Raw genomic sequence first — 27,508 nt, 5'->3', positions numbered from 1 at the left:
GTGGCTCCAAAGGGACCCTCCACCTACCAGCTTCTCCCCCATGCTAATGCATGAGAGAGTTTTCACCCTTTGTGCAGAAAGAGCCTTTGGATCTGGATGGCACGCCCCTCCGCCCCTTCCCTGGAAGTGTATTGCGTGAGGTGTTGTCCACAGGAAGGCTGCGGGAGCCAGGCTGTGCTTGCATGGGTGGAGCAAGCAGCCCACCGCAGCCTGTGAGTGCCCAGTGCTTACATGTGGTAGTATGTGTGCATTTTATCCTTGACCAGTGTGACTTGTGGGCCCTGGGCAATGTCCTGGCCCTGATCCTGTCTTCGGACTTGGTGCAGAGGGTCCACAGTGTGGTTTCCAGGAAACTCTGCTGGCCAGCCAGGAGGGAGTGGAGGCTGAGCCCCGTCCCCTAGCAGTCGGAGCAGATGTGCCTGCCTCTGGGAAGGCAGCCGAAGAAAGTTCAAACCAAAGTGTGTTTGCTCACCATAAAAGAGACGTCTGTGAGGGGGCCCAGGAGGGGAGGCTTGGGGGTTGCTCTGCTCTGGGCCCACAGAGGCCATTGTATCTTGCTTGCTGGGGCTGGGGAGAAAAGGAGGCGAGGCTAGTCCTGGGTGTGGAGCTGCTGGCTCATCTTTCCTGCGTTTTACAGTGGGTTCCCAAACACAGTTGCTTACTGCTCCTGAAGGAGGCTGGGCTGGAAGGAGGTGGGGTCCCTTCCTGCTGGAGGGCTGGATTGAAGGGGCCCCGCCCCGGGGGTTCCCGGATGACTGACCAGCTGAGAGGGGAGAGGAGCAGGCGTGGTCCTCTCCAGCCCAGCCGGCCATCCGGCTGCTTGGAAGGCCCTGGCGCCCCCCCACCCCCACCCCCACCTCAGGCCCTTGAGCCGACCCCCCCTCCCCTTTGCCATCTGATCAGAACCCTGCCCTGCCCCACCCCCTTCCTTCTCCACACTTCTGGGGCTGGCCTTTTCAGCTCTGGAAGCCGCCCAAGAGCATATCTTTGAAGCACAGCAAAGGTTAGGAAGGAGGAAGACAGAAATGTCCTCTGGGCTGGGGGAGTGGGAGAAAGGAATTCCACGCATGCTCCCCGGGAGTCCTGGTAGGGGCGCCCAGCTTGTCAGCCACCCAGTGCTGGCTGCCCGGCCCAGAGAGACCTCTTCCCCAGGCTTCTGCGGGTGGGAAGCGGTGGGAAGTCAGGGGCCCTTGTTTACGAGGCTTGTTTCAACCTTGGCTCACAAGGGTAAGAGCCAGGCCCTGCCATCCGCCCCACAGGATGCAAGACCTCGTAATTGTCTTCAATTACAGACAGTGCGGGCCCTCAACTCTGGCTTCTGACAGGAACCAGAGCCCTGGCCACTTCCACAGGGGCAGGCGGAGCACTACCCAGCCCTCTCCCTGCAAGGTTTGGGGGCTCCCTGTCCCCTCTAAGGCACTTCTAAGTCCCCCTCCCCAAACAGGCCACCCCGGCTGGATGTGAGCCCATCCCTGTTGAACACCCACCTCCTTTGTCCCTGCTCAGGATGAGACTTCTGTGAGCAGTGAAGATTTTGATATGAATGACTCCACATGGATGTCAGCTGACCCCCACCTGGCCTCCAGCCTGAGTCCCAGCCAGGACGAGAGGATGCGGAGTCCGCAGAACCTCCACAGCCAAGAGGATGGTGAGTGCCCTAGGTAGCGGGCCGGGGAGGGGCCCTGTCCTGTTGGTGACCTGGACGGGCTCTGGGAGGTGGGATCTGGCCAAGGCTTGGGGGCAGCCCAGCTGGATTTAGAGCCAGCTCAGTGTTTCTCTGGGCCCTGTGGTCCCCAACCCTGGTTCCAGAGAGCAAGCCACTCTTCCCAATGAAATGACTGTTCAGAGCCTATGGGGCAGTCCACCCAGGGGCTGCGGAGCCTCTGGGCACCAGTGCTCAGGGGCTTGTGGGATGTGGATTTTAAAATCATCACAACTTGGCCGGGGGAGGTTAACAATGTGCTTGACCCAAGCAGCAGTGAAAAAGTGAGCTGCATTCCTGTGTCTCAGAGTTCCTCCGGCTGTGAGGAGGCCGGCAGCAGAACAGGGTCCCCTGCTGAGTGACCAGGCAGTGCCGGCCTGGCCCCTGCGACCATGCGGGGTGAGCCAGGCTGCCTCCTCCAGCTCACTTCTCAGGATTGGAGAGTGAGGGTCAGAAGTCAGAATCTAGAGGCCCACGCTGAGCTCCCATGTGGAGTCTGGAGACTGGGCTCTGGGGTTCAGGCCTCTCTCTGCCAACAGAGTTAGGGGGACAGGGGTTATACCTGTAGTCCAAGTACCCTGGTAGGGCCCTGATTCTTGGATTCCCTGGGAGAAGGTGACTGACTCTGGGATGAGCCAAAGCTGGGCCTCAGAGAAGTGGGGTGTAGGAATCAGCAATTAGGAGGGGTCGAAGGTCAGAGCCTGGAATGTGAAAGGGAGGTGCAGGGTTAAAAGGGGGTGTAATGTTAACTCTGCAAAAAGGGTGAGCCTTAAAGAGTAAATAAGGGGTAGGAGCTCTGCAGTTTGGGTCAAAGTTCATCTCCATGGCAGAACCCACACGCCTGTCTCTGCTGCCTGCCCTCCTAGCCTGAATCTGGCTTTGTCTGGGAGGAGCCTCAGCTACAGGCAGCTGGAGGTGTCTAGCTTGCGGGACTGGGGATCCCGGCATTGGCTAAGTGAGTAAAGAGTGGGGTGCGAGGCAGGGAATAAAAAGGCTTTTGTGCCTCAAATGCCTTGTGAGGTCAGCGAGACCCCCTCGTGCCTCTAGCCTCCCAGACCACTGCCGCCTTCCGGCGTTCCCACGGGTTGGGGATGGGGCGAGGGGGGGTGTGCCGCACATGGTGCTGGGGCTCTGGGGCTCTGTGCCTTTGGCCACACCGAAAGAAAGCACACCAAGACCATTGCTTCTGCCTTCCCAAGAAGAGTCTAGAACATTTTTAAAAGCCCAAAGTCATATATTCCCAAGAAGCCCGTGGCACTGTTCTCACAACTACCTTCAGGAGCAGTCCCTCATGAGCACACTTCCTGGGAGATCTGGAAGTTTCAGGTCCTCAGGTTAGGCAGCAGAAAGAAGGGTCTGTGAGGACTTAGGGTGTCCTTGGTGCCACTGCCACTGCAGTGGGGGTGGGGGCAGCAACACAGATGAGGCTGGGAGAAGCAGAAGCTGCTGGGTTTGTTGACCTATGACCATCTTGGATGTAAGTCACCCCCACCCCCCACCCTGGCCCCTTGTGGCCTCAGTTACAGGACCGAGGCAGGCCAGCCTTCGACAGGACGAGAGCGTTTATTGGGGTAGATGGCAGGAGCTGGGGCCCAGGGGTCGGAGGAGAGGGTGTTGTCTATGATACCAATAATTGAATTATTCAGTCAGCAGCTATCTGGAGGCTGGCCTGGACCCAGTCCGGGGTCAGGGGCCCGGCAGAGGCCCTGTCTGGGCCTGCTGTGACCAGTATGCATGCCCAAGGGTTCCCAAAAGTTCTGGCTATGCGTTAAAAACAACAACACAGCCTGGAGTGAGTCCTGGCCTAGCCTTCCATAGAGTGCACACGTGAGCTGGGTCTGCTGGGTTCAGGGTGTTTTCACCTCTCCTGCAAGGGCAGCCCCGTGCTCTGTACCCAGCTACAGCACTGCTCCTGTGAACGCAACCCCACCAGCCCAGGGGCATCTCGATGTGTGGCCTGGGGCACGTTGGACAGATTGATATCTGATGCCCTCCTCACCCCCACCCTGGGGGGCTGCCAGGAGTTCCTGTGTCTCGGTCTTTTGGTCTCTGGTGAGTCCGGCCATGTGCCTGGGATCTGCTGGGCGTTTGCTGCTCTAGTGCCCAGTGAAGTTGCATATATAAAGAGCTGATCCTGAGCATCCAGAGGCGCAGAGGTGCCTTCTTTGTTGTCTGCAAGTTGGGTTCTTTGTTCCTTACACAGCTCCCCACCCCTCAAAAGTGCAGAGCTGCAGGGCTCCTGGGCCTGTGCTGTCCATAACCCCCCTCCCTGCCTCCCCACAGACAGGCAACACAGTCCAGAGTGAGTGGAGGAGAAGCCAAGAGCCGGGTGGTTGGCTGGCATACCGCTCGAGAGGTTAGGACGTGTGTGTGTGTGTGTGTGTGTGTGTGTGTGTGTGTGTGTGTGTGTGCGCCGCTCGAGAGGTTAGGACGTGTGTGTGTGTGTGTGTGTGTGTGTGTGTGTGTGTGTGTGTGTGTGTGTGTGTTGGAACTGGGGGTCTGGGTGCTGTCTAGTTTTTTCAAAGTTCCAGGCTGGCACTCTATCACTTGAGCCCCACCTTCACTTCTGGCTTCCTGGTGGTTAATTGAAGCTTAGAATCTCAGACTTCCCTGCCTGGGCTAGCTTCAACCGGGACCATCAGATCTCAGCTTCCTGTGTAGCTAGGATTACAGCTGTGAGCCCCCAGAGCCTAGCTAGTTAGGGCTTTCTTATTTAATTAAAACAAACAACAACCAGTTTTGTTTTTTGGTTTTTTTTTTCTTTTGAGAGAGTCTTGCTGTGTAGTCTGGACAGGCCTCACTGTGGTCCTCCTGCCTCAGACAGAATATTGGGATTACAGCTGTGTGCCACTGTACCCTCTTCCTTGTTAAATTTTAACAGGGAAAAGTGGAAGCTGGGGCCTGGTGGGGCCAGTCCTGTGGCTGGAACCTCACAGTGAGTGTGTGTGTGGGGGGGGATACGTGACTCTCAGCCCCCTCTGGGCAGGCTTCCAGGCCTTCCTCTCCCGGACTGGACCGTTTGTGGCCGCTGGTAGGTGATGGTGGCACTGTTCCCCCCCCCCCCCCCGCCCTCCATCCACCAGAGCTGCCACTGCCTGTGAGAGGACGTGGATCTAGCCCTTCTCACAGGGGAGGAAACTGAGGCGGGGGGATGGGTGCCCTTCCAGGGTCAGGAGGGGAGGGAACTGAGGCAGGCATAGGAAGGATGTGTGAGGCCCCTACACACTCAGATACCTACAGCTCCTACATGCCCACGGCCAAGCAGACCGGCCCCTCCTGCTGCCTCTGCCCAGCACTGGCCAGAGTCCCTCCAGACCCTCCCCCCCCCACTGCAGGCAACTGCGGGGCCGTGGGCTCCCCGCCGGGTGGGCCTTGCAAAGAGCACTTGGAGAAGGGGCTGTTGGGTGAAGGGGTGGGTGAAGGTGAATCTTTGCCACACACACCCAGCAAGTGAGCCAGGTGAACACCTCCCCAAGGCCAGGACAAGGTCCCTGTCCCCACTGCAGGCCCCGCCCTCCTTCCACTCCCCAGCCCCTCACTGCCCCTTCCTGAACGGAAAATGTGAGGCCTGGCCTCCAGAAGGGATGCATGGGGGCAGGGAGCGGACATTACTCACCTCCCAGGCAGACAGGAAGCTAGCACAAGGGGACAGCGGCGGATCCTGCTTCCGCCCTGAACAGCACAGGTTGTGGGGAGTGCTGGAGGAGCATCCAGTGTCACACTCCCCCCCCCCCCCACCATGTGTACTCCTCAGATCTCCTAGATCCTGGCTTCTGGGACCCCATGGAACCATAACCCATGTCCCCCATTAGGTTGGGAGGCCATGGCAGTACTACCTGCCTGCCTTGAAGGCCAGGTCTGGGGCTTCCCACTCTCCCCATGTACCCCATGCCTAGTGCAAGGTCAGCCCGAGGCATGGAGCGGTCCCCCGGCTCTGCTGAGGCTCTGGGGATTTCGGAGTCAGGTGTGTACAGGACGAGTGTCATGTTTACCACCACGGAGCAAACCTCTCAGAGCGTCACCCTGTGGCCCCCTTCCCCCCCCCCAGTCCCCCATGCCATTTATTACCCCACCCTGTCACGGGTGCAGAGCCACCATCGCACTGAAAGGTGGCCCGCCATGTGCTCGTCCCTGACGGAGCGCAGAACTCTGGCCGTCCCCACCGCCCAGCAGAGGCGATGGTGATGTCTCCGCTGGGAAAGGAACTTGCCCAGACTGTGGGTGGTGGGTTCCTCCCACACCTCCTTGCCTCCCGCCCCACCCCCACCCCCGTAGAAGGCCGCATATTTCATGGCTTACAAGCTGGGACTACGGGGAGGCTGGAGTTGCCTGCTGAGACTTGGTCCCCAGCCCCGGCCACACACTGGCCGTCATGGGCAGAGGAGGTGCCCTGGGCCGGCCCCACACTCTGCTCTGGATCGCGCCCCCACCCTGCAGTGAGTTCATGGGCAAGCTGCTTGCCCTCTCTGAGCCTCGGCTTCTGCCTGTGGCACAGCTGACCAAGGCAGCTGCGCCCATTAATCCGGTCAGCACACCAAGGCCCCCTGGCTCCTGCCTCCTGCCGCCCTTAGGTGGGGCCTTCCACCATCCAGAAATACTTCTGAGCAGCCCCCCTGCGAGCGGGTGGAGCCTGCTCACCCTGGTGGCCATGTACACTGGGGCTGCCTCTCTTTTCCCTGCCAGCAAGGACCCCTCCCCCTGGGCACCCTTCCCTCTGCCTTTTTCCTGGGGTGCCCTTCTCCCTAGCCTGTAGGGAGGCTCAGAGGATTCACACGGGCCCACCTGTGCTGCCCTAGCCTAGGCTCAGATCCTGTCTCTACACCTCCTTGCTGTGTGGCTTTGGGCAAGTCACTTCTCCTCTCTGGGTCTTAGGATAATAATCTGCACCCACCTTCCCGTGTTACTGAGGACTTCGTGGTGCAGACACTGTGAAGGCGCTTGGTCCACTGGTGCCTTCAGGCTGAGAGACTAGAGCCAGAGAAGAGACCCTTAGGCACCGAGGCCTCCTCTTCTCCAAGATGATCTGAACCTTTCAATAGACCCACGGGGCTCCCTCCGACCTCCCCAGCCCCCTGGGTTCCACCGGGCTCTGGTCACAGCCTTGTTCCTCCTCACACACCTGTGCTTCTCACCCTCTTCTCACCCCTAACATCTTGTTTCTTGAGAAAAGAAACAAGATTACATGCCTGCATGGTAGTGCATGCCTGTAATCCCAGCACTCAAGAGACTGAGGGTAGAAGCCAGCCTGGGCTGCATGGAAGATCTTACCTAAAAAAGGGCACGGGGGGGTGGGGGTGGGGGTGGGGGGGAGGACAACCCCGTGCCAGCTTGGCATGGACACTCACAGCTCGCCCTACCATCTCCCAAACTCCTGTCCCACTCCCCCTGATGGGCTCGGGGCCTGTCTGGGGACTCTGAGTCCCTGAGGACCCTGCTGCTTGACCCAGCCCTCTCCTACAACCCCTCAGGCCGGCAGGCAGTCTACAAGGTAGCAGCGCTCCCATCTGAGGAGAGGCAGCCCGTGGGGGCATGCCCCCTGCGGCCAGCGGCTGGGCAGGCACCAAGGGGGGCCCCCACGGCGCTCCTGCAGAGGAGTAAGGTTAAGCAGGAGGCTGTTCAGCCCGTGGGGAAGCGCTGCTGGGGACAGGCCATTCAGATTCAGAGGGCGATTTGCCTTGGCCCTTTCTGGTTTTCCCCTTTATCCAGCCCATCTCCTGGGGGTGGACCAGCTCCCCCTGCCCCCCACCCACCCACCAGGGGCCCGGAGCTCCTAGCCTGCTACAGGGAGCCCTGGAGACCCTATGCTCAGGCTTGGGCATTGCCCAGGCTGCTGTCACATCCGGATGAAGGGTGGCGGGAGGGAATTGTTTGTTTGGTGAGACTGGATCTTGTTATGTAGACAAGGCTGGCCTAGAACTCACCCCTGCCTCAGCCTCATGAGTGCAGAGACCACAGACCCCAAGCTCCGCAGCCTCTCTGCCCTGTACCTTCTGAGCTTGACCTTGTCCATCGCCTGACTCTGCTTTTGTCAGGTGAGGCTGGAAGCTGGACATGGGGTCTCATTAGTCTCCTTCCTTCTGGAGCCACAGCTTATGTTCCTCTTGAAGACCAGTTCCTCTTAAAGTCCACAGTGGCTTTCCCTCCTTGTCCCCTCCCCCCCCCCCACCAAGAGCAGAGAATTTGGGCCCCAGCCCTTCCAGGGATTGGCTGCAGGCCATAGGACAGTCCCAGGTCACAGGAAAATGTCCATCATCAGCTGGGTTGCGGGCAGGACAGACAATGCTGGGCTGTGCTGGCTACCGCCCAACGAGGGTGAGAGAAACCAGGAGACAGCTCCGAGAGACCCCTTTATCCCCCAAGCAGGCAGGGCCTACACAACTCTGGCCTTGTCCTAGTTGATGGGGGGGTGGGGCAGATGATGTGAGGACGCTCGGGCAGGACAAACTCTGGAGCTTGAGGACATGAGGGAGAACCCCCAAAGATTAGCCTGGGTGTGTGGGGCCATCTGGCAGATCAGCTCCCCAGCTCCCCGCCACCTCCCCTCACACAGAGCACACACAGAGCCCCTGCTCACGCCTTAGCCTGCTGCTGCACTGAGGAGCGGGGGATGGGTGTGCAGAAGAGACACCATCATCCTAGGCCTGTCGTGCAGGAACCCGGAAGTGGCCAAGGCCAAGCTGCCGGCACCACTCTGACCTAAGGACCGGGATGCACCGACCCTAGACGGGCTTCCGGAGGGCGGGTGGAAGGCCTGCCAGAGGCTCTGGGACACCAGGCAGGGGCTCCCAGGCGGGCCGCTGCCCCATGAATCATTCACACATGGTGGCCTGCCGATGCTGTTTGCTCTCAGACACATGACTTGTGGGGGGACTGGGGGGCGGCAGGCAGCGGGCATTTTGGCGAGGGCTTTGCATGTTGAATTTGTGTTTATTTCTCACTTGCCAGCGCCTGGGATCTGGCTGGGTTAGGGCGCACATTTAGGCCTGCAAGGACAGATCAAGGCTCCACACTCGGAGCTTCTGCTCTGGCCCTAACTAGTGGGTTGGGAGAATCCGGGAAGTGGGGTGGGGGTGGGGCAGGCCATGCTTGTCTCTCCTTGGGGACTTACACGGAGGTGAGGGGAGCTGGTGCAAACTTGGCGTCCCCCCTCCCTCCTGCTACTTGGACCACCTGCCAAAACAGCTAAACTCACCTGCAGCTCATAAGCCAGTGCCGAAAGGAAAGATTTAAAGATGTAAAAGGGCCCAGCTGAGAGGGCTGGTGCCCGTCTGAGGGGAAGCCCAGCTCTGTGCCGCCGGCGGCTGCTCAGGAAGGGCGGGTGCAAACCTGTGGGAATCACAGTGGCATCCTTGGCTAGCTTGAAAGCAGAAGCTGGAACATCTCCATTGTATTTTTAGTAATGTTGGCGATACTGTGAACTTACCAGGTTAAAATTTCAAATATTTGAGATGGGGGGTGGGTATCTCACAGTATAGCTCAGGCTGACCTTGAAGTCAAAATTCTGTCTCAGCTCTCTGAGTGTTGGGATTGCAAGAGTTTACCACTCGCATCTGCCTTCAAATAGTCCCTGGGTTTGTTCCCTAGCACTGGAGTGGGGTTGGAGAGGTAGCCAGTGCATTCACCCATTTATTCCTTTATGCATTTATTCATTGCTGGTACTTAGGCTTGAATTCAGGACCTTGCACCATCACACAGCTTTTTTCAGTTATGGCTGGTGAACACCACTAGAGCCATGCCTCCAGTTCCAGCTTTCTGCTGGTTAACTGGAGATAAGAATCTCTGGTTTGTCTGCCCAGGCTGGTTTTGAACCTTGATCCTCCGGGTCCTGCCTCCTGAGCAGCTGGGATTACCGGTGTGAGCCATCAGCGTCCCACTTTTGACTTTTATTTTTAAACGCGGCACTAGAAACCCGGGTCTTGCACATGTGATGCACACTGTGTGGATGGCCGCCACTCCTATGAGGACCTAGGCGTTGGCACCCACGTAAGGAGCAAGTCAGGAAGGCTGGCCAGCACCCAGGACGCGGCCTCCATGAACGAGGGGCGAGCAGGGGCGTGTTCGGTCCAAGCAGCTCTGTGGAGCAGTGTCTGAAAGCCAGGCCCAGAATGCAGACCTCACCACCAGGGATGGCGGGCTCCCCATGCTCCCTGTTTAACCCCCGCTCCCCTCCACCCTGTCTTCTGAGAGGAGGAGCCAGTAGGCAGCCTGTAGACAAGGCTCAGACAGCAGGTCTTGGGGAGATGGACAGCCCTGGGGAGGTGTGGGTCCTGAGCTCAGCGCAGGCAGTGCCCGGGCCTCCAGGCCCTCGGCGGCTGCCACCCTGGCAGCCACGGGGACTGCTGGCTCCAGCACTCTGCCCTTCCCTGCTTTTCCCCAGCTCACAGCTTTTGTGTGTGAATTATTGATGGTGGTTCTTCTAGCTGCTGCTCCGGCCTCACCAGCTGGCCACCCTGCCCCCAGCTGCCCCACCTCTGGCCACGAGAGGCAGGCTACCTGGGAGCCATGGATGTGAGCCCCGGTGGCCTTGTGCCGGGGTGGGGGGCACCCCGGGGGGGGGCCCAGGGGTGGTGGGCCGTCCCCAGCCTGGTCTTGGGACTGGCCTCGGTCGCCCACCAGGATAGGATGCCCCTGGCTGTGGCCCCAGAGCCCAGCATGGCGATTGGTGGCTTGCACAGAGCAGGGCCTGTGTGGGCTGCGGGGTGCTGGCGCCCACATAAGGGCATTGTTTGCTGAGGTAAAAGGAGTTTTTGTCTCCTTCTGGAGACGGGACAGAGGGAGGAACAATTTCCCTCATTCATCACTAATTCCCCCATTTGAATAGCAGCACATTGCCCCACGTTACATTAGATGGGCATGGCTGGCCTTCCTGCCCACAGGCATGGTGGGCACAGGTGGTTGGACTCCAGGTCCTGCCCACCTGGGGAACCATCCCTCACCAAGCTGACGAGGCCCGGCTTTGTAGAAATGTGCAGGAAGTATATGTCCCTGCCTGCCTCGGGGCGCCCAATCATGGGGGAGGGGGGCAGTCCCGTCTTGTGGGTGTTGTGCTGAGCTGGCTTCAGGTGAGGTATCTATCATGGAGGGGTGTCCTGTGTGCCCTGACACCCAACCTTCAGCTCCATCCAGAGCCTGTGGCCTGCCAAAAGAATGCCCTTAGGTAGAAGCCACCACCCTGGAAGCACCCGGGCACTGAGCCTGCGGAGCCATGGGGCCGGCTGGGTGTTTTCACAGAGTCATAAAGTGTCGGACCTGAGAGGGCGTCAGCGGCAACTCCCTGGACTACAGATAAGAGGATCCCAGGCGGTGGCTGTGCCCAAGGTCGTGTGGACAGGACACCCCGCAGCCTCGAGGCCAGGCCCCACTTGTGCCATTTGGGTTTACAGTGTCCGGGGTGCCTGTCAAAGTCTCTCTGAAGTCAGGAGAGCAAAGAGAGGAAGAACTTGGAATGGGCTGCAGCCCAGCCGTCCCAGCTCTGGGTCCCTGTTTCCCCAAACTCTGCGGAGGTGGGGCCTGTGGGCGCCAGTAATCTCAGGATGGGCGGGGGAGGAGGGAGCCCAGTTCCCAGGGCCGGTCCTGGGCCCCTGATTACTCAGAGACCAAACCAGACACACGTGACAGGTGGTGGCCTCCAGCTAGCAGCTTTGGTAATAAGGAAATAGTCTGGGGCCTTCTTCGGCTTTAGGCACAGGTGGATTTAGGGGTTTGTGTGTCCCAGCCTGTCCCTTGCCCAATAGACTTAGGGACCCCCCCAGGTGGAGAAAGCCACATTCTAACTCTTGTGGGTCCCAGTGTGCGCACATCATCATGAGTCGCAGCAGTGGGCTGTGCACTGGCCAAACCCAGGGCCTGTATTCACTCTGTGGAACCCAGGAAGACCTAGGCGCCCTCACAAGAGGAAGGGGTGTGGCTTGTGGGAAGGCGGGAGCAATACTGATCCACCCACTACAGCCCTGGGCCTCCAGGGCCCAGGGCACCTGGGGGCCAGGCCCAGTCAACAATAGTGTTGTCAGAAGATGATAAATTTGAGAAAATCCAGGCAAAGGGTATCTTCCTGTCAGAGCAGAGGTGGGGCAGACAATGACCTGAAGAAGTAGGGGAGGAGCCCCGAGAGAGCCAGGGAGAGAGTAGTATGAAGGAGGGGCAACAGCTGGGCACTGGTGGCTCAATGCCTGCAATTCTAGCTACTCCGGAGGCTGACATCTGAGGCTCAAGAGTGCTAGCTTTGAGAAAGAAACACACACACACACACACACACACACACACTCAGGGATAGTGCTTAGGCACCCCCCCCCCTCCCAAAAGGGGCAACAGTGCAAAGGCCTAAGTGGGTGAACAGTAGGGGGTAAGTTGCCGAAGGACCTGTGGGACTGTGGGAGTAGGGGGCGGGGGCTGCAGCCACTGCCCTGGGGCTAAGGGACAGAGGGCCTGCCTCTCTGTGAGCAGCACTTCCGTGCTCTTCACCGTGGCTCCAGGTCTTCCCCATGCTGGGGCCACCTTCCCTGGCGGTGCCAGGAAGGGGCCTTCGGAGGAGGAAGGTGCAGCCCAGGCAGGCCTTGAAGGATGGGAGTGGATGGAGGGTGAGGAGGCGGGTGACATCTTCATTGGAGCCCTCGTGCTTGGTTTCCTGCTCGCTGGAGCATGAACCCATGGGGAGCAGCCCATCCTTTCACCTGGCCCCCAGTGGCCAGCTCAGACTGCCACCATGCTAAGAAAAGGAAGGCATGGGGCAGACACGGCTCCCCCAGTGCCTCCCCTCCCACCCCCCTCCTCCCTCATGGACCCCCATCTTGGATTTTGTGTCTGCACTAGGGCTCCAGAAGTTGGTGGTCTAGCCTGGGAGACAGTGAAGGATGTGAGTGGCGTAGGAGCCGGCTTCTCCCTTTCCTTCCTCAGCAGCACTGAGGTTTGAACTCGAGCACTCCAGTGCTCGCAAGGCTCATGCTCTGACTCACATCCACAGTCCCTTTGTGCTTCATTTTTCAGATAGTGTCCTGTGTTTCCGCTTGGGGCTGTCCTGGGCCCTTGAGCCTCCTCCCCTGGCCTCCCCGATAGCTGAGATAGTAAGTGTGCCTCACCAGCCCCACCTAGATGGATGCCATGGAAGTCGTGATGACTGCTCGGCTAGCTTCGAGCCACATCTCTCCAATCTCTGCCTCCTCTGAACATCTGTGCTCATGCCAAGGCTAGATTGCACCTTAGTGACACGAGAGCCATTCTGAAGGGAGATTGAGGCACAAGGAGGGGGAGAGGACCCTTTCAAGGGTCCTTAGATGGTGTCCACACAGCTCACAACTCTGCATTCTGCAAAGACCCTGCGAGGCGGGCCTCACACAATCGCACTGGGCAGGGCGGTGGCTCGCCCACCAGGTTGGGGCTATGGAGTGCAGCTTTGTCACTCAAATGTGGGCTTAGGTATGCCTGGCTTTCCCTGCCCCAGATGTGGTGTAGATAAACTGTGGTGGCAAATAGCTTATGAACAAAGGCCTGCAGGCCAGCCCAAGGTTTGGAGTGGGGTTTTTTTTGTTTGGTTTTTTTTTTTTTGGCCAGTCTTAGGCTGTGAACTCAGGGCCTGAGCACTGTCCCTGGCTTCTTTTTTGCTCAAGGCTAGCACTCTGCCACTTGAGCTACAGCGCCACTTCTGGCCATTTTCTGTATATGTAGGAATCGAACCCAGGGCCTCATGTATACGACACAAGCACTCTTGCCACTAGGCCATATTCCCAGCCCTGGAGTGGGTTTTTAAATTTGTTTTGTTGTCAGTTGTGGGACTTGAACTCAGGGCCTGGGCACGGTCCCTGAGCTCTTTTGCTTGAAGTCAATGCTCTCCCACTTTGAGCCACTTCCCGTTTTCTGGTAGCTAATTGGAGATAAGAGTCTCATGGACTTTCCTACCTAGGCTGGTTTTGAACTATGATCCTCAGATTGCAGCCTCCTGAGCAGCTAGAATACACAAACCATGGGTGGCCAGCACATCTTAACTTTTTAAAGTGTACAAGTCAAGTGTATTCAGTGCTGCACAATCACTACCACTGTTTCCTCAAACAGAAACAGCACCACTCAGTTCTAGCCCTGCCCTGCTAACTTCCAGGATACTTCCTGCCTCTATGAATTTGCCTAGTCTAGGTCCCCTGTATAAGTAGACTTGCTGGCATTTATCCTTTTGTGTCTCTGGCTTATCTCACCAAGCGTGGTGTTTGTGCACATCACAGCACTTGCCCAGCTTCTTCACTCCTTTTTTATTTATTTATTTTTTTGGCCAGTCCTGGGGCTTAGACTCAGGGCCTGAGCACTGCCCCTGGCTTTTTTGCTCAAGGCTAGCACTCTACCACTTGTGCCACAGCGCCACTTCTGGCCTTTTCTATATATGTGGTGCTGAGGAATCAAACCCAGGGCTTCATGTATACAAGGCAAGCACTCTTGCCACTAGGCCATATTCCCAGCCCCTAGCTTCTTCACTCTTTAAGGCTGGAGGACCCTCCACTGTACGGCATCTTGCCTAACCGTTTACTTCTGAGGCTTCTCAAAATGCCAGTGAAAATCTGTTCCCAGGGTTAAGTCTAGAGACTTTACATGGTGATGTGGATTTCTAGTTTTCTCTACACAGTGTGTGGAGTATGTGGCCACCAGAGGCCCAGGCTCCTGAGGAGTCCTTTGCCAGATTAAGGCGGCATAGGAGGACCGGAGCCTGCTGTTCTGGCCCAAGGCCGGCAGCTTCTACCATCCCAGCTGATCATGTGGAATGGGGGTCCTCTGAGAGCCCTTGCACACCCTGCAGCCCCCAAGCCATGCTTAAACCCATCTCAGGGAGGTGGGGGTCAGGGTGCATCCTGCTGTGTCCCAGGCAAGGCGCGACACCGCAGCTGGAGGGCCTGATGCCCATGGTAAGTGCCATGCCCGCGTGGGATGGTGCTTGCTGAGGAGCTTCTTCTCAAAGCAGAATCTAGGGCTTTCTAAGGTCAAGTAAGGCCTATGGGAGGGTAGCGCTGGGGTGGGGGTTGTATTGTGAGGTGGGCTGAGCCAGTCAGCCGGGGGTGTCAGGCCTTGTCCTCTAGCCCCTTACCCCCCCCCCCGCCCCAGAAGAGTACTGTACCTCAGATGTACTGGCTGCTCCAAGCCACCAGAAGCCAGCACCTCCTTCTTAGGACCCCTGGGGCAGCATGGCAGGGCCCAGCCTTGACAGTTGATGGAAGCTGTCCCAGCCCGAGGAACATGACAGGCAGATCCCAGGCACAGCCTGGAGACCGAGGTCTAGAGATGGTCAGGAGCAGGGGCCTGGGGGGGGGGGGGGGTAGGAGGGGTGGGCTGGAGGTGGCCAGTGGATCACAGGAAGGACAAGGCACTGGGGAGCCTGGAGCCCAGATGCCCAGGGAAGAGGGAGGACAGCTGGGAGGGGAGGGAGTGGGTGTGGGAGTGGGAGTGGGGTAGGGGCAGTTAGTTGGCTGAGTATCCAGTTACTTCCCTAGGGGTTACCCTAGGTCTTTCCCCCCACCCCCACGCAGAGGGGGGGTAGGGGGCTGGCACACAGTAGGCGCTTAGTAAATAGTGCCAGGTAGCCCGTTCATTCCACAGACATCTAGATTAGTCGCTGGAGATGCTGCCTGAAGAAAACCAGACCCATCTGTGTGGGCAGAGGGGATCAGGAGGAAGAAGGCCTGGGGCCTCTGGGGCGAGGCTTGGGGCCCATGGGAGGATGCGGGAGGAGGCCGGGAGCGGTGGAGCTGGGCTGCTCGGGAGGCGGAGGAAACATTGCAGGAAGCCGCGGCCTAGGGGACCTGCTGCGGCCGAAGGCCGAGGGGGAGGGGTGCCGCGCCGCACAACCCTTTCCCCTCCCCCTCGGCCCTGGGCCCGCTGCTTGATGGGCAGCCCGGTCCCGCCCTCGGGCAGCCGAGAGGCCGGTGATTGGTTGGAGCTCTGGAGCCGCTCGGTCACCATGGGGACGCTCGGGAGGCGCGCGTGCCCAGTACCCGGCACCCGGGACTAAATCTTCATAATCTGCTGGCTGAGAGTGGGGGCTGGGGTCCGGCGCGACCCTGGTTGGGGGGGGGGTGCAGGGTGGCCTGGGACACAGTCGGGGCTCCCCTGGCCACCCGCCGGCGCAAGGTGCAAGGGCAGAGCCCGGCGGACGCTCACCTACCCGGGACCGATGGCCGCGACCGCGGGGGAGGCGAAGCCGAGTCGCTTCCACCCCGCGTCTCGGCTGGTCTGGCCGGGCTGGAGGCTGGGGCAGGCGGGATCCCAAAATACCCAGTCCGCGGAGTTGAAGTGTTACCTTCCCCGGATCCCGCAGGCAATGCGGCCGCTCCGCGGCAGGGGGCGCCCCGCCTCAGGAAAGCGGGGACCCGCCGAGCCGGGCCCGACCCCAGGCCCGGCGGCTGTGCGCGGCGCCGCCGGTAGGGGGTGCTGGGCTGCGCGTGGGCTGCGGGCGCCTGCCCTGGCCGGCCTGAGGCGGTGCGAGGACCGCGGGGGTCGCCGTGGACTCACCGCCCCCCCTTCCTCAGGCAGAGAAAGGGGCACCGTCGAGGCCCACTGTGGGGCGGGTCCTGAGGGGGGAGGGGCAGCCCCCCGCAGTAGCACGCGCACTGTGGGGAGGGGGACGCTGGGCTGGGCCTGGTGGGGGCCTTGGTCGATGCCCCCGCCATGGCCACTAGGCTCCTGGGCCGAGCAGCACATCGCCCCTTAGCCCCATCTTGGAGCCCTGGGAGCAAAGCCACCTCCGTCCTGCGGGACCAGCAGTGCAGGTACTCGGAGGGGCGCTGCCAAGACCACCGCACCCGGCCGGGCCTGGCCCCGGGGAGGCGCTGGGTGCAGCGCTGGGCCTCACCCCCACCCCCAACCCCCTGCTTTTCCTCCTAGACGACTCCTCGTCCGAGAGTGGCAGCGGCAATGGCTCCTCCACCCTGAACCCGTCCACGTCCAGCAGCACGCAGGGCGACCCCGCCTTCCCCGAGATGAACGGCAACGGCGCCGCGGCCCCCATGGACTTCACGGCCGCCGCCGAGGACCAGCCCATCAACCTGTGCGACAAGCTGCCCCCGGGCTCCGCGCTCGGCACGCCCGCCTACCCCTCCGACGGCTGCGGCCCCGACGGGCTGAGGAGCCGGGTCAAGTACGGGGTGAAGAGCACCCCTGAGGTGTGTGGGGCTGAGGGCCAGGAGCCTCGGCGGGCAGCTGGCAGGAGGGTGTGGTGTGTGGGTTCGACTGGAGTGTAGCTGGGCCAGTCCACCGGTGACCTCAAAACAGGAGAGGGGTCCCCTTGCGGGAGCAGCCTGCCCTAGGGAACAGCAAGTAGAGCTGGAGGAGTGCTCTAAGCCGCACAGCACCTTCTTGGCAATGGGGAAGCCCTGGGTTCAAACCTCATTAGGGAAGCAAAACAAAATGGCCAAGTAACACCTGGACAGCAAGTCACAAGCAGCAAGAAGCACTTGGGACACAAGCCCCCTCCCGTTTTGTGGGGGAACGGGCAGTTGGGTGGGGGTCACCACTGTGGGCTGCCTGTGGTCCACGGGGCTCCCCTGGAACAGCTCTGCAGCCCCGTACCCCCAGGCAGGCTTTCCCTCTGCTGTGGTCCCATTTCCTTCTGCAGCAGTTACAGTAGGGGCCAGGGTGAGGCGGCTCAGAACCGTGTCTCATGGGAAAACTTGGTACAAAGAAATGGTGTCAGTCATCATGTATCTGTCAGAGATCTCAGAAACCTGGCTAGGAGCAGGTCCAAGGGACAAGCGAGCAGCTCTTACCACCAGGTTACAGGGTGGATGGAACCTGGCGTCAGCACCAGGGAGGTGAGGGGGGGGGGCATGCAGCCCTTGGACAGTCTTCTCAGCCTACACGCTAGTCTTGGCTGAGGATTTAGCCGATGGTAGTTTGGAAATATGACCCGCCAGTGGTCACACTGCTAGCCATCGCTGGCCCTACACTGTGAATCCAGAGGGCTGGGGTTCTGCTGCCCTCGCTCGTCTGCATGGACAGGACCTGGGGAGGGCAGGGCCTGGGCACATGCGTCTCCATGGAATTCCTCCTCAGGAAGCGCTGGGCTCCTCCAGCCCATGTGCAGCGTTGAGATCAACGCCCATGTGTTGTGTGCCGCTTGGGCCCAACTAATGCCACCTCCTCCAGGGAAGGGGCCGTAACACCAGGATATGCCATAGGCACAAACTTCTAAAAGGCAGATGGCAACAGGAGATTGTGAGGGTGAGGTCAGGAGGAAGGTGGCATGGACCTGGGCCTTGAAGGGCAATCCAGTGGGGAGCAGGTTGGACAAGCGGTGAGACAGATGAGGGACCTGTAGAGCCAGGGACTGGTGGACCGGAGGCCAATGGACAGGCAGGGCCAGGCAGCCTGGGCCAGCTCCCTCCTTGCTCAGCGGGGGTCTCAAGGTGTCTCCATGGGGAAAAGGCACCCCGCTCCAGGGACCTGCTGCCTTGGCTGGCTCCCTCCTCCAGCCCATCTGTTCCTCCCCCTGACAGACAGCACGCTCGCTGCTCTGGTGGCGGCTCACTTGTCAACTTGAGGTTGTAGCTCCTTGGGGAGGGGGAGGAAAGCCAGAAGAGAATGGCTAGGGTGGGAGTCCTCTTCGCTCCCTCACATGTGTGGGCGCCACCATGGAGGAGGCCACTGTCACTCGTGGTCTGGGCCTCCAGGGAGCGAGGCCTCACAGCAGCCCCCTTTCACAGGCAAAGGGGGCGGAGGCAGGGGTGATACGCTCAGAGCCTTGCAGCTGTAGCTGTCATGGCGGCTGGGTGAGCTCACCAGCCTGGTCCTCAAAACTCACCATGGCCTGCAGGAAAGGGCAGCCCACCTGATCGGTCCCATGTTGCTCTTCTTGCCCCCAGTCCCCTCCTTACAGCTCGGGGAGCTATGACTCTATCAAGACTGAGGTCAGTGGCTGTCCTGAGGACCTAACAGTGGGCCGGGCCCCTGCAGCGGACGACGACGACGACGACCACGATGACCACGAGGACAACGACAAGATGAACGACTCCGAGGGCATGGACCCTGAGCGTCTCAAGGCCTTTAACGTGAGCACTGGACAGGGCGGCGGGAGGGGGAAAGGGGGGGAGGGGTTCCCAGCGGAGACGGCCCCTCCCACCCCCCCTATTGCCCACAGATGTTTGTGCGGCTCTTTGTGGATGAGAACCTGGACCGCATGGTGCCCATCTCCAAGCAACCCAAGGAGAAGATCCAGGCCATCATCGAGTCGTGCAGCCGGCAGTTCCCCGAGTTCCAGGAGCGGGCCCGCAAGCGCATCCGCACCTACCTCAAGTCCTGTCGCCGCATGAAGAAGAACGGCATGGAGATGGTAAGTCCCTCCCCTCCCCTCCCGCCTTCCCACCGTGCCGCCAGGCCCCCACCCACCTACATCCTGCTAGACACCGCCCCAACTCCCCCCGGAAGCCCTGTGGCAGAGCCGAGGCCCGCCCGCCCCAACACCAGCTCCGTGCCCATTCCGCCTGCAGACCAGACCCACGCCCCCCCACCTGACCTCCGCCATGGCAGAAAACATCCTCGCAGCTGCCTGTGAGAGCGAGACGAGAAAAGCAGCCAAGAGGATGCGCCTGGAGATCTACCAGTCCTCCCAGGTACACGCTCACCACTGCCCCGGCACCCAGGGAGCACTGAGAGCAGTCCCCAGACAAGCGCGCACTGACGGGCTGTGCGGGGGCAGCAAGGGGAAAGGGAAGGCTGGCAGAGCCCATCATGAGGGCCCTGCAGGCCTCAAAAGTCTGGCTGGGCACAGGGACACAACACCTTAATCCCAGCACTTGGGAAGCGAAGACAGGAGGATCAAAGAATCCCAGGTTATCCCAGTCTGCACAGTGAGGCCCTGTCTCAGCGCGGACTCTCTTCCCCGCATGATCCGGAGGCCTCGTCCTCACCCTGAGTCTTTGGCCGGGCAATGACAGATGTGTCACTGCAGTGTAGGGAAATGCCTAGGACAAGTCAAGCAAGTGAGCCATGATATCGGGTCCCAGGAACCCTGGGGCTGCAGCTTTTGCCTAGGGCCTGGGGTGATGTCTGGAGCTTCCTGCCTGGTTCCCCAGCAACATTATGTCACCCCTGCAGGATGAGCCCATTGCCCTGGACAAGCAGCACTCCCGGGACTCCGCAGCCATAACCCACTCCACCTACTCACTGCCAGCCTCCTCCTACTCCCAGGACCCCGTGTACGTCAATGGCGGCCTCAACTACAGCTACCGCAGCTACGGGGCCCTGGGCAGCAACCTGCAGGCCCCTGCTTCCCTCCAGACAGGAAATCACAGTAATGGTGAGTGGCTCCCAACACTGACTGGAGTCCCAAGCAACCTGCTCTGCCCAGCAGAGCCAGGGGGTGGGCATAGTAGCCACCCCCACTTCCCTAGACTGGAAGGCTGGGAACTGGGGTGATATGAAGCACTGGGCTCCTCAGCTCTGTGCCCTAAGCTCGGTGACCAGCTCTGCTGCAGGGAAAGTGCAGACTGCTGTAAACAGACAGTTCCAGGCCAGGCGCTGGGGGGCTCACGCCTCTCATCCTAGCTACTCAGGAGGCTGAGATCTGAGGTGAGGATCACGGTTCAAAGGCAGTCCAGGCAGGAAAGTCCATAAGAGTCTTATTTCTAATTATCCAGCAAAAAGTTGGAAACGGAGCTGTGGTAAGAACACTAGCATTTGGGGGCGGAGGAGGGGCGGGGGGACGACAAGGGATGTGCTTGCCAGTGTGACAACAGAACAGGGCCTGAGGCCCATCTCTACCAAGGGCAGTGTGGAGCCCCTGCCTGACATGCATGAAGCGCAGGGCTGTTACTTGTGCTTAGACTCTATCCTGCCTGTGTTTGTGAGAATCTTTCCAGGGAGAGGGCAAGAGGCAGAGGCCAGAGAGCAAGGGCTCCTGCAGGCAGGGGTCTTGGTCCTAGATCTTGGCTGGTCACAGCTGAGACTCCCTGGAGTTCTGTCCTTGGCTGCAGGAGATGCTCACTATGGCGCTACAGGGGTTCAGGCCAGCTCCACCCACTCCAACCGCAACTCCGCAGCCAGCCCAGATCCCCCTGCTCATTGCCAAGTGGGCTGGGTCCTGGAAGAGCCCTGCCTGGCTTAGATTCTCATCCCTTCCTAATGCCTCTTAACCTAAAATAAGAGGCTGCCTGGCTGCCTGGCCCTAATCCCCGAAGCCAGGCCAGAGGGTGCTTGCATAGCTGGGGTGGAGTTGATGGTCCTGGTGGCTGGCAGCCCGCCCCAGGCCCCCTGCTAGAGCATCTGAAATGGGTTCCTTTCTAAGTGCACAGGGGAGATTGAGGCCCAGCAGGATTGGTAGCGATGCCCTGGTACCTGATGCTTTCGTGCAGTACCTGATAGTAACAAACGTCCATCTGGTGCCATCCATCGTGCCTCTCATGAAGCGTAGGGTTTGAGCTCTCACCCATCACACCTGCCAGAGAAGCAGCCAGAGGTGGTGCGAGAAGAGGCAGCCGACTCCACCCTGTGCATGTCTCCCATCTCTGAACAACACCCTGGCTCCGTAGAGGTGGGTTGGAGAGGTCATTGGGGCCGAAATCTTGTCATTGGCCTCCTCACCTGAAGATGCTGCCTGTCCATCAGCTGGCTGTCCATCAGCTAGAGGAGAACAAGCAGCCATGTGCTGCACAGGGGCCAGACCCCCAGCCCTCCCAGTTGGCTGCCTCAGTGGGGCAGCTGAAATGATGGCTCAGAGCCCCTCACTGTGCCCATTATGTTATCATCTAGAGATGGAAATCAGCCTAGATAGAATCAGGTTCTCTGTCTGTCTTGCTTGGGGCGCTTCCTAGCTCAAGTCCACTCCACCTCCCTTCCACCTCCTTCCTTGCAGTCATCAGGAACTAGAGCTTCAGGCAGTAACTAGAGCCTGCACAGGTAATGTCTCCAGATCAGATTGGCTGAAGGAAATGGGTCTTCTCCTTCGTAGGCTTTAGTACAGTCCAGGATAGAGGGAGGAAAGCTCTGAGTACAGGAATGAACAAGTGGACAGGACAAGATCTGGAGATGGAGGAAAGACAGGGACCTGACCCACCCTTCACACTGTGACAGGTGACAGGCCACCTCCAAGCCTTGCTTGGAGGGAACCAGACCCCCTCCCACCACACAAGTCCGCCAGCACCAGGGCTGGCCATCTACAGTGCCCCTTCCTTCTGATTGTTCCCTCAGTTCTCACTCCAGCGCCCAGGACCACCTCCTGATTGGGGGGCCATTCTCTGCTCAGGTGGGGAAGGACCCATGAACAAACGGTCCAGTCATCGACTCAGACTTCCTTCCTTTCCCTGCTAGGGGCTGCACCAACTTCCTTTTAGCAACAGTCGAATTCTGTAATTTATAAGATACTATTGTCAGTCTCTCGGTCATCTCTCTTGATAACGGAGGTCGGCCTGCCAGTGCAGGATGCAGGAGCATGTGAGCCTGGCCATCAGAACCCAAACCTCAGGCTTACTGGGGAGGTGACTGATGGCCAGACCAGCCTCTCTGCTGTAGGAAGCTTCTGGATGCTGGGAAGGCACGGCAGAGATGCCTCCCCAGGGGGCTGGCCCCCACCCTCTCCCACCCTCTCTTAGGCTGTTTTCTTGCTGAAGCCCTGCAAGAAGGCCTTTCTAGCTCCACAGGCTTCTATGTCTGCTGGGAGCCCATTCAGAAAGCGCAGATGCAGAGTGCGGCCTGCCACAGCCCAGCCTGTGCTGCAAGACCCCCGGCCTCGTGGCAGCTCCTGCCCGCCACAGATGAGGGAAGGCCACGAATTGTCTCCAAAGTGGCAGGGCGGCACTGAAATCCACTTGCCTGATTCCAGAGATACTTCTAGAAAGGCTTCAAGGAGATGGCCTGGTGGCCCCATCCCCCAGCACACAGCCCCCGGTGTTCTGAGAACCATAGGCTCACTATGCTGCCACTGTTTGCCAGCAGAGGGCACGCGGCTCTGCCCATCAGGCCCAGCCCCTTCTCCCTGCCCCAGCGGCGTATCCCCCTCTTCAGTCCATGCGCTTTCCAGAGGAAAGACCTGACATGTGGGTGGAGGTTCAGCGGAAGGAGGCACCGCCTCCCTCCACAAGGACTCACATTTTAGCCCACGCAGCCACGTCCCAGTTCACCCCCCCGACAGAGCCGCTCTTGCTGGGCATCCCGCAGGTGCACGCCGCCTCTCCCAGCCTGCTTGTGGGAAGAATGGCACACAGACCTGGACGCTCATCGCACTCCCCCTCCCAGGTCCTTCCCGTGACCCTGGAAAGGCAGGGGGACTCGGCAGTGCCAGTGAGCTCTGCCTAGAGATGCACATGGCCCTGTCCCCAAGACAGCTACTGCGCACAGGTTTGCCACGTGATCTTGGGCAAACCTCTCCACCTCCCTCGCATGTAAGCCTGCTGCTCGGGGACAGACCAGGACTTCAGACTTGGTGCCCAGATCCCAGCAGGATGCTGTGACGGTCGTGACCACATAGGGGACAGCAGAAGTCGGGACCCCCGGAGTCACGCAGGGGGTCTGCTCCTTCCTTACTCCCGTTTCCTCTCCACAGGGCCCACAGACCTCAGCATGAAAGGCGGGGCCTCCACCACGCCCACCCCTCCCACGTCTACCCCCTCTAGCAACAGCACCAGCAGGACCATGCCCACTGCCCAGCTCAGCCCCACGGAGATCAGCGCTGTGCGGCAGCTCATCGCTGGCTACCGAGAGTCTGCGGCCTTCCTGCTGCGCTCTGCAGATGAACTGGAAAACCTCATTTTACAGCAGAACTGACCCTGCCGGCCCCAGAGTGCACTACGCCAGGGAAGGAGGCTGTCCCAGCCAGGACCCGGCTCCCGGCCTCGCCAGTTGGTACATTGTTTTCTGAATGAGGTGGGATCCATAGCGCTGTTGCTAGCCAACTCCAAGCATCTGAGACTTTGGGCACAAGGACACTTTCTTTTTGGAATCTCACCACACGGGTGCTCTGACCTGCTTGGAAGAGGCCAGGGGGGCAGCTCTAGAAGGGTTGGGGCTCCCCTGACAAGGTGTGGGAGCTACAACTCTCTTTAGAATCACTTCGTGGACCCTGATGTTAGAAATCCCATCCCCAGATAATTACCTTTCAAGTCTTAGGTGAGCAGAATTGCATATTTATTGAGAAAAACAAAGTGGACCCTTCTTCCCTTCCCCCTTAGTAATTTATTTTTCTGAAAATGGATTCTTTTGTGTTTGTACAGATTGCCAGTCTGTGTCTGTCTGATCAGAAGGATGTACCCCTGTACCCGACATTCCCCATCACTACACTGGCGTGGGCTGGGGGCTGGCAGGGACAGGGCAGTGCCAGGCTGGCTTCCCTCTGAGGGCACAGTGCACCCTGGGGAAGGCCACCACCCCGCCACCAGGCTATCCTGTTGCAGGTCCCAGTGCCACCGCAGGGACAGTGCCAGGCACTGCCAAGCAGGAGGACCTTGCCTACACCCACTGCAAAGCAAAACAAAAGGCACCCACCCCCTTCTACAGAGCCCTAGTCGCGTGGTCACCTGTATTCTACCTCACACTCCAGGATGGGCTTTGCCAGGACGTGCCCTGAGCCTGTTCTCAACGGCTGTCTCCCCAGCTCCCACCCAGCATGTCTGCCAGGGAGGTAAGTCAGACCCCGAGTGGGTCCTGGCACTCACAACCAGCAGCTAGCAGTCACCTGGCCTCAGCTGCCCCCTGCCCAGAGGGCTGCGTCGTGAAGGTGTGCTGTCCGCCGCTCCTGTCCCCTCGCCCTGTGGCTGGAGTCAGGGTGGTCAGCGTGGGAGAAGCCGCTTGGGTCCTCCTAGGACCAGCCCTTCTGGAGGGTCCAGTCCGCATCACCCAGAGCCCCTGGAGTGTGAAAAGAGCAAAAAGAAAAGGCTGGCCTGGTTTCCTTCCTCCCTGACAGGCACTTCCTCTTGCTCAGTGCAATACCTACCAGTGCTGCTAAAACCAGGGATTTACCCAGACCTCTGGCCCGCGGGCCTCTCCACACAACACTCCGTAGCCATGACAGCAGCGACCTGCTGCCCGTCCCTGCCCACAAATGGCAGAAGCCCTGTTGCCTTGCCTTCCTCAGAGCAGAGAGGCCCCGGGGGAGCCAGAACCAAGTGGACCCTAGGATGGCCACAGAGAGCCACTGGACCTCAGAGCAGGCCCCAGCCCCAAACCAGCTGATAGGAGCCATGGCAGCTCTGCTGGGCAAGGAGGGCAGGCAGCTGAGCTGCCCGTGCTTGTCCCGCTCAGAGCCAGAGCTGCAAGGCAGGACTGTCTCACTCCCCTGTGCCCACGTGTACCCTGAGGTTTGGGGTGGTCTCCCACATGGCCCCCGATACACACTCAGCCACAACACCTCTGCCTTCCATGTGCCCGGGCCCCAGGCCTTTCCAGTCAGAACCAGGACACCTGAGCCCTCCCCCCACAGCACAAGTCCCAGCGCCCTGCCCTGGGCGCCCCCCCCCCCCCCCAGCTGGCTGTCTGTGCCCAGTCCCCACCTGCCCACGACGACTCCCAGACTATGTTTAAATTTGTGTAAATATTTATTTTTGTGTGTGAACAATACTGCAAATTAATCAGTAGATCTTTTGAAAAATGTTACCCCAGGCAATTTGTGAAAATCTTAATGTTAAAAACTGGCAGAGACAATCGCCGCCCTTCCACTCCTGATTATCAGTTGCTTAACATGTGGTTTCCCCCCCAGAGGCAGCGCCCGGGCTAGACACAAACGGTTTGCATCTCTTGGCAGACAGGAGAACAAAGGGAAGGGGGCTTCTCCCTCCACCCTCGTGGGTGCGGCCAAGGGAGAGCTGTGCGCCACAGCCGAGAGCCACACTTCCTTCGCGCAAGCTGGGTGACCACCACTGCCAGCTGCCGTGTGCGCTGAAGGCCCACGTGTTTTAAAGTGAAAGTGAACAAATGCCAGTGGGGACAGCCCTGGGGGGTCCTCAGGACAGTGGGCTCTGTCACGTTGACCCCACTCTTAGGTGGGCTCCTTCCCAGAGATGAGGGCTGGGGTCAGGAACAAGTTCCTGTGTGACACCAAGATTCCATTAGCCAGTTTGGTCAGGGAACTTGTTCTGTTTTGCTTTTGTTTTAAAAAATGTGACTTCAAATCCTTCCCCACACGCCTGACTCAGAGAGCACCACCACGGGTTCCCATGGCCCCAGCTCGTCGCTGCTCACCCCCCAGGGACGGGCTTCCTCCTCCAACAGCCACTTAGGGCACGGACTAATCCTTGGTGATCCCCAGTTAATAAGGAAACTAAAGAGTAGGATCTGCCAGTCTGAGTCTGCAGGGGCTGCTCCCACGGGCAGGGGGAGTGGGCTACGTGGGCACCAGGTCTCACTGGGCCATCGCCGTGTAGGCCAGTGACAGCGCGTATAACCCTTTGTGTCGCCACCCGACACTTGATTCCCAAGGACCATGTTGGGGAAGGCGGGGCTCGGAGGGTCTCAGAGGGTTCGGGAAGGCGGCACCCACCCTCCTTTACCTGCTCAAGGGCCACGAATGACTCCAGGGGTGGTTATAGGATTAACTACACGTTCATTTTCAAAATGCTGCTTTGAACTCAGAGGGTTGATACTTTTAATTTGTAATTTTTTGTAAAACTTTTTACAAGATAGTAAAGTATTTCACCAGAATACCAGTTTCAATCCGTCCGTGGTCTGATTTTTATATAATTTAGTGGTGCTTTAGAAACTTTGTTTTGTTGTTTCTGAGCTCAACAGCTCAATTCTTTCTCGCCTGTATCTACCTAAGACCAATGTGAACCTTTGTATTTTGCTCCTAATTTTGGACTCAGTGGAAGTGTACTGTTTACATGTACAGACGCCCCACCCCTGTGTGTTCTGCAAGACTCTCTTGAGGAGGAAGAAGCACCTCACTGAGCTCATCTGCTTAGCAAAGCCACAAAACAAAACTTCTCACTCTTTACCTGTTTCCACCTAAAAACACAAACAAAAATCTACAAACAGAGCACGGATTTGCTGACAGGGACTCTGCCTGGTAGATGCCATGTGCCTCCATCTGCTGTCCGGCCAGAGGAATAGAGACAGCGCCCCCTGTGGGCAGCGCACGGCAAAGGCGGGAAGGCAGGCTGTAGCCACTGGGCTCTGGGAGGAACAGTCCCCCAGAGAGGCGGGGGCAGTGGCAAGGTCAGGGGAACAAGCCCAGGATTTAGGGAAAACTGAGGTGGCCTGCCACCTGGCATCCTTTAGCTATGTCTTGGGAGAGCGCAAGTTCCATGTCAGAGACTTGAGTGCAGATGGTACAGGTGACTCTTCAGGGCTCTGGGGAGGGGAGAGGGGACCAGACAGTAAGCATATGGCACTTACTACAAGCAGTGGATGGCACCAACTTTCAAGGTGACTGTTTATTAATCAGTGGCTTCACCTCTAAATTATATTTTTACAGATATGCACCTATGCAACTTAATGTGGCTCTTCTAAGCAGGTGAGGACTTCCTCTTCAATGCTCTCTATAAAAAGTATTTGTGTTCTGTACAGTGAGTTTTTTCCAGTAAATGTGGCTTAATATTTTAATTCTTAGAATGTGTCTTCTATGTGATGCGACTAAATTCTGTTTTGTTTGTGGAATGACTAGCACAGGCCGACCCCCTCTCCCTCACTTAACAGAAGACCAATGAGCTGTTAATCAAGCTGTTATCTCCATGGTATTACTGCTAAATGCACTGATTTCATAAGTATGTGGAATCCTTTTCCTTTTGAATCTGTATATCATATATAAGGCTGAATCGACTTAATAAACACTGAACAACAAACAATGCTGCGCCTCTACTGTGTCTCACACCTGCAGCATAGCTGGCCGGCTGGCTCTTCTACCTCTCACTTCCCACC

At 58.9% G+C, this 27,508-nt stretch overlaps 1 protein-coding gene across 5 annotated transcripts in view; it reads left to right on the top strand.

Moving 5' to 3' along the window:
* The window catches only part of Nol4l (nucleolar protein 4 like), a 127,177-nt gene extending 99,744 nt beyond the window's left edge, over positions 1-27,433 (top strand). For 3 of the 5 annotated variants that reach the window (XM_048349000.1, XM_048349001.1, XM_048349005.1), the window contains 7 exons: positions 1,507-1,648; positions 16,556-16,833; positions 18,532-18,717; positions 18,807-18,998; positions 19,156-19,278; positions 19,763-19,964; positions 23,205-27,433. In XM_048349000.1, coding sequence (XP_048204957.1) covers positions 1,507-1,648; positions 16,556-16,833; positions 18,532-18,717; positions 18,807-18,998; positions 19,156-19,278; positions 19,763-19,964; positions 23,205-23,425 — 1,344 coding nt within the window. In that variant the 3' untranslated portion in view covers positions 23,426-27,433. Of the gene's footprint in view, positions 1-349; positions 1,004-1,027; positions 1,228-1,506; positions 1,649-16,555; positions 16,834-18,531; positions 18,718-18,806; positions 18,999-19,155; positions 19,279-19,762; positions 19,965-23,204 lie in introns of those variants that run through there. The other 2 variants (XM_048349002.1, XM_048349003.1) reach the window with 2 other exon arrangements.
* Positions 27,434-27,508: the final 75 nt, after the last annotated feature.

Source organism: Perognathus longimembris, chromosome 6, assembly GCF_023159225.1.
Source record: "Perognathus longimembris pacificus isolate PPM17 chromosome 6, ASM2315922v1, whole genome shotgun sequence".
In the NCBI taxonomy this organism is placed as follows: Eukaryota; Metazoa; Chordata; class Mammalia; order Rodentia; family Heteromyidae; genus Perognathus; species Perognathus longimembris.
Note: the sequence above shows the minus strand (reverse complement) of the source record. Positions and strands in the feature narration are given on the sequence as shown.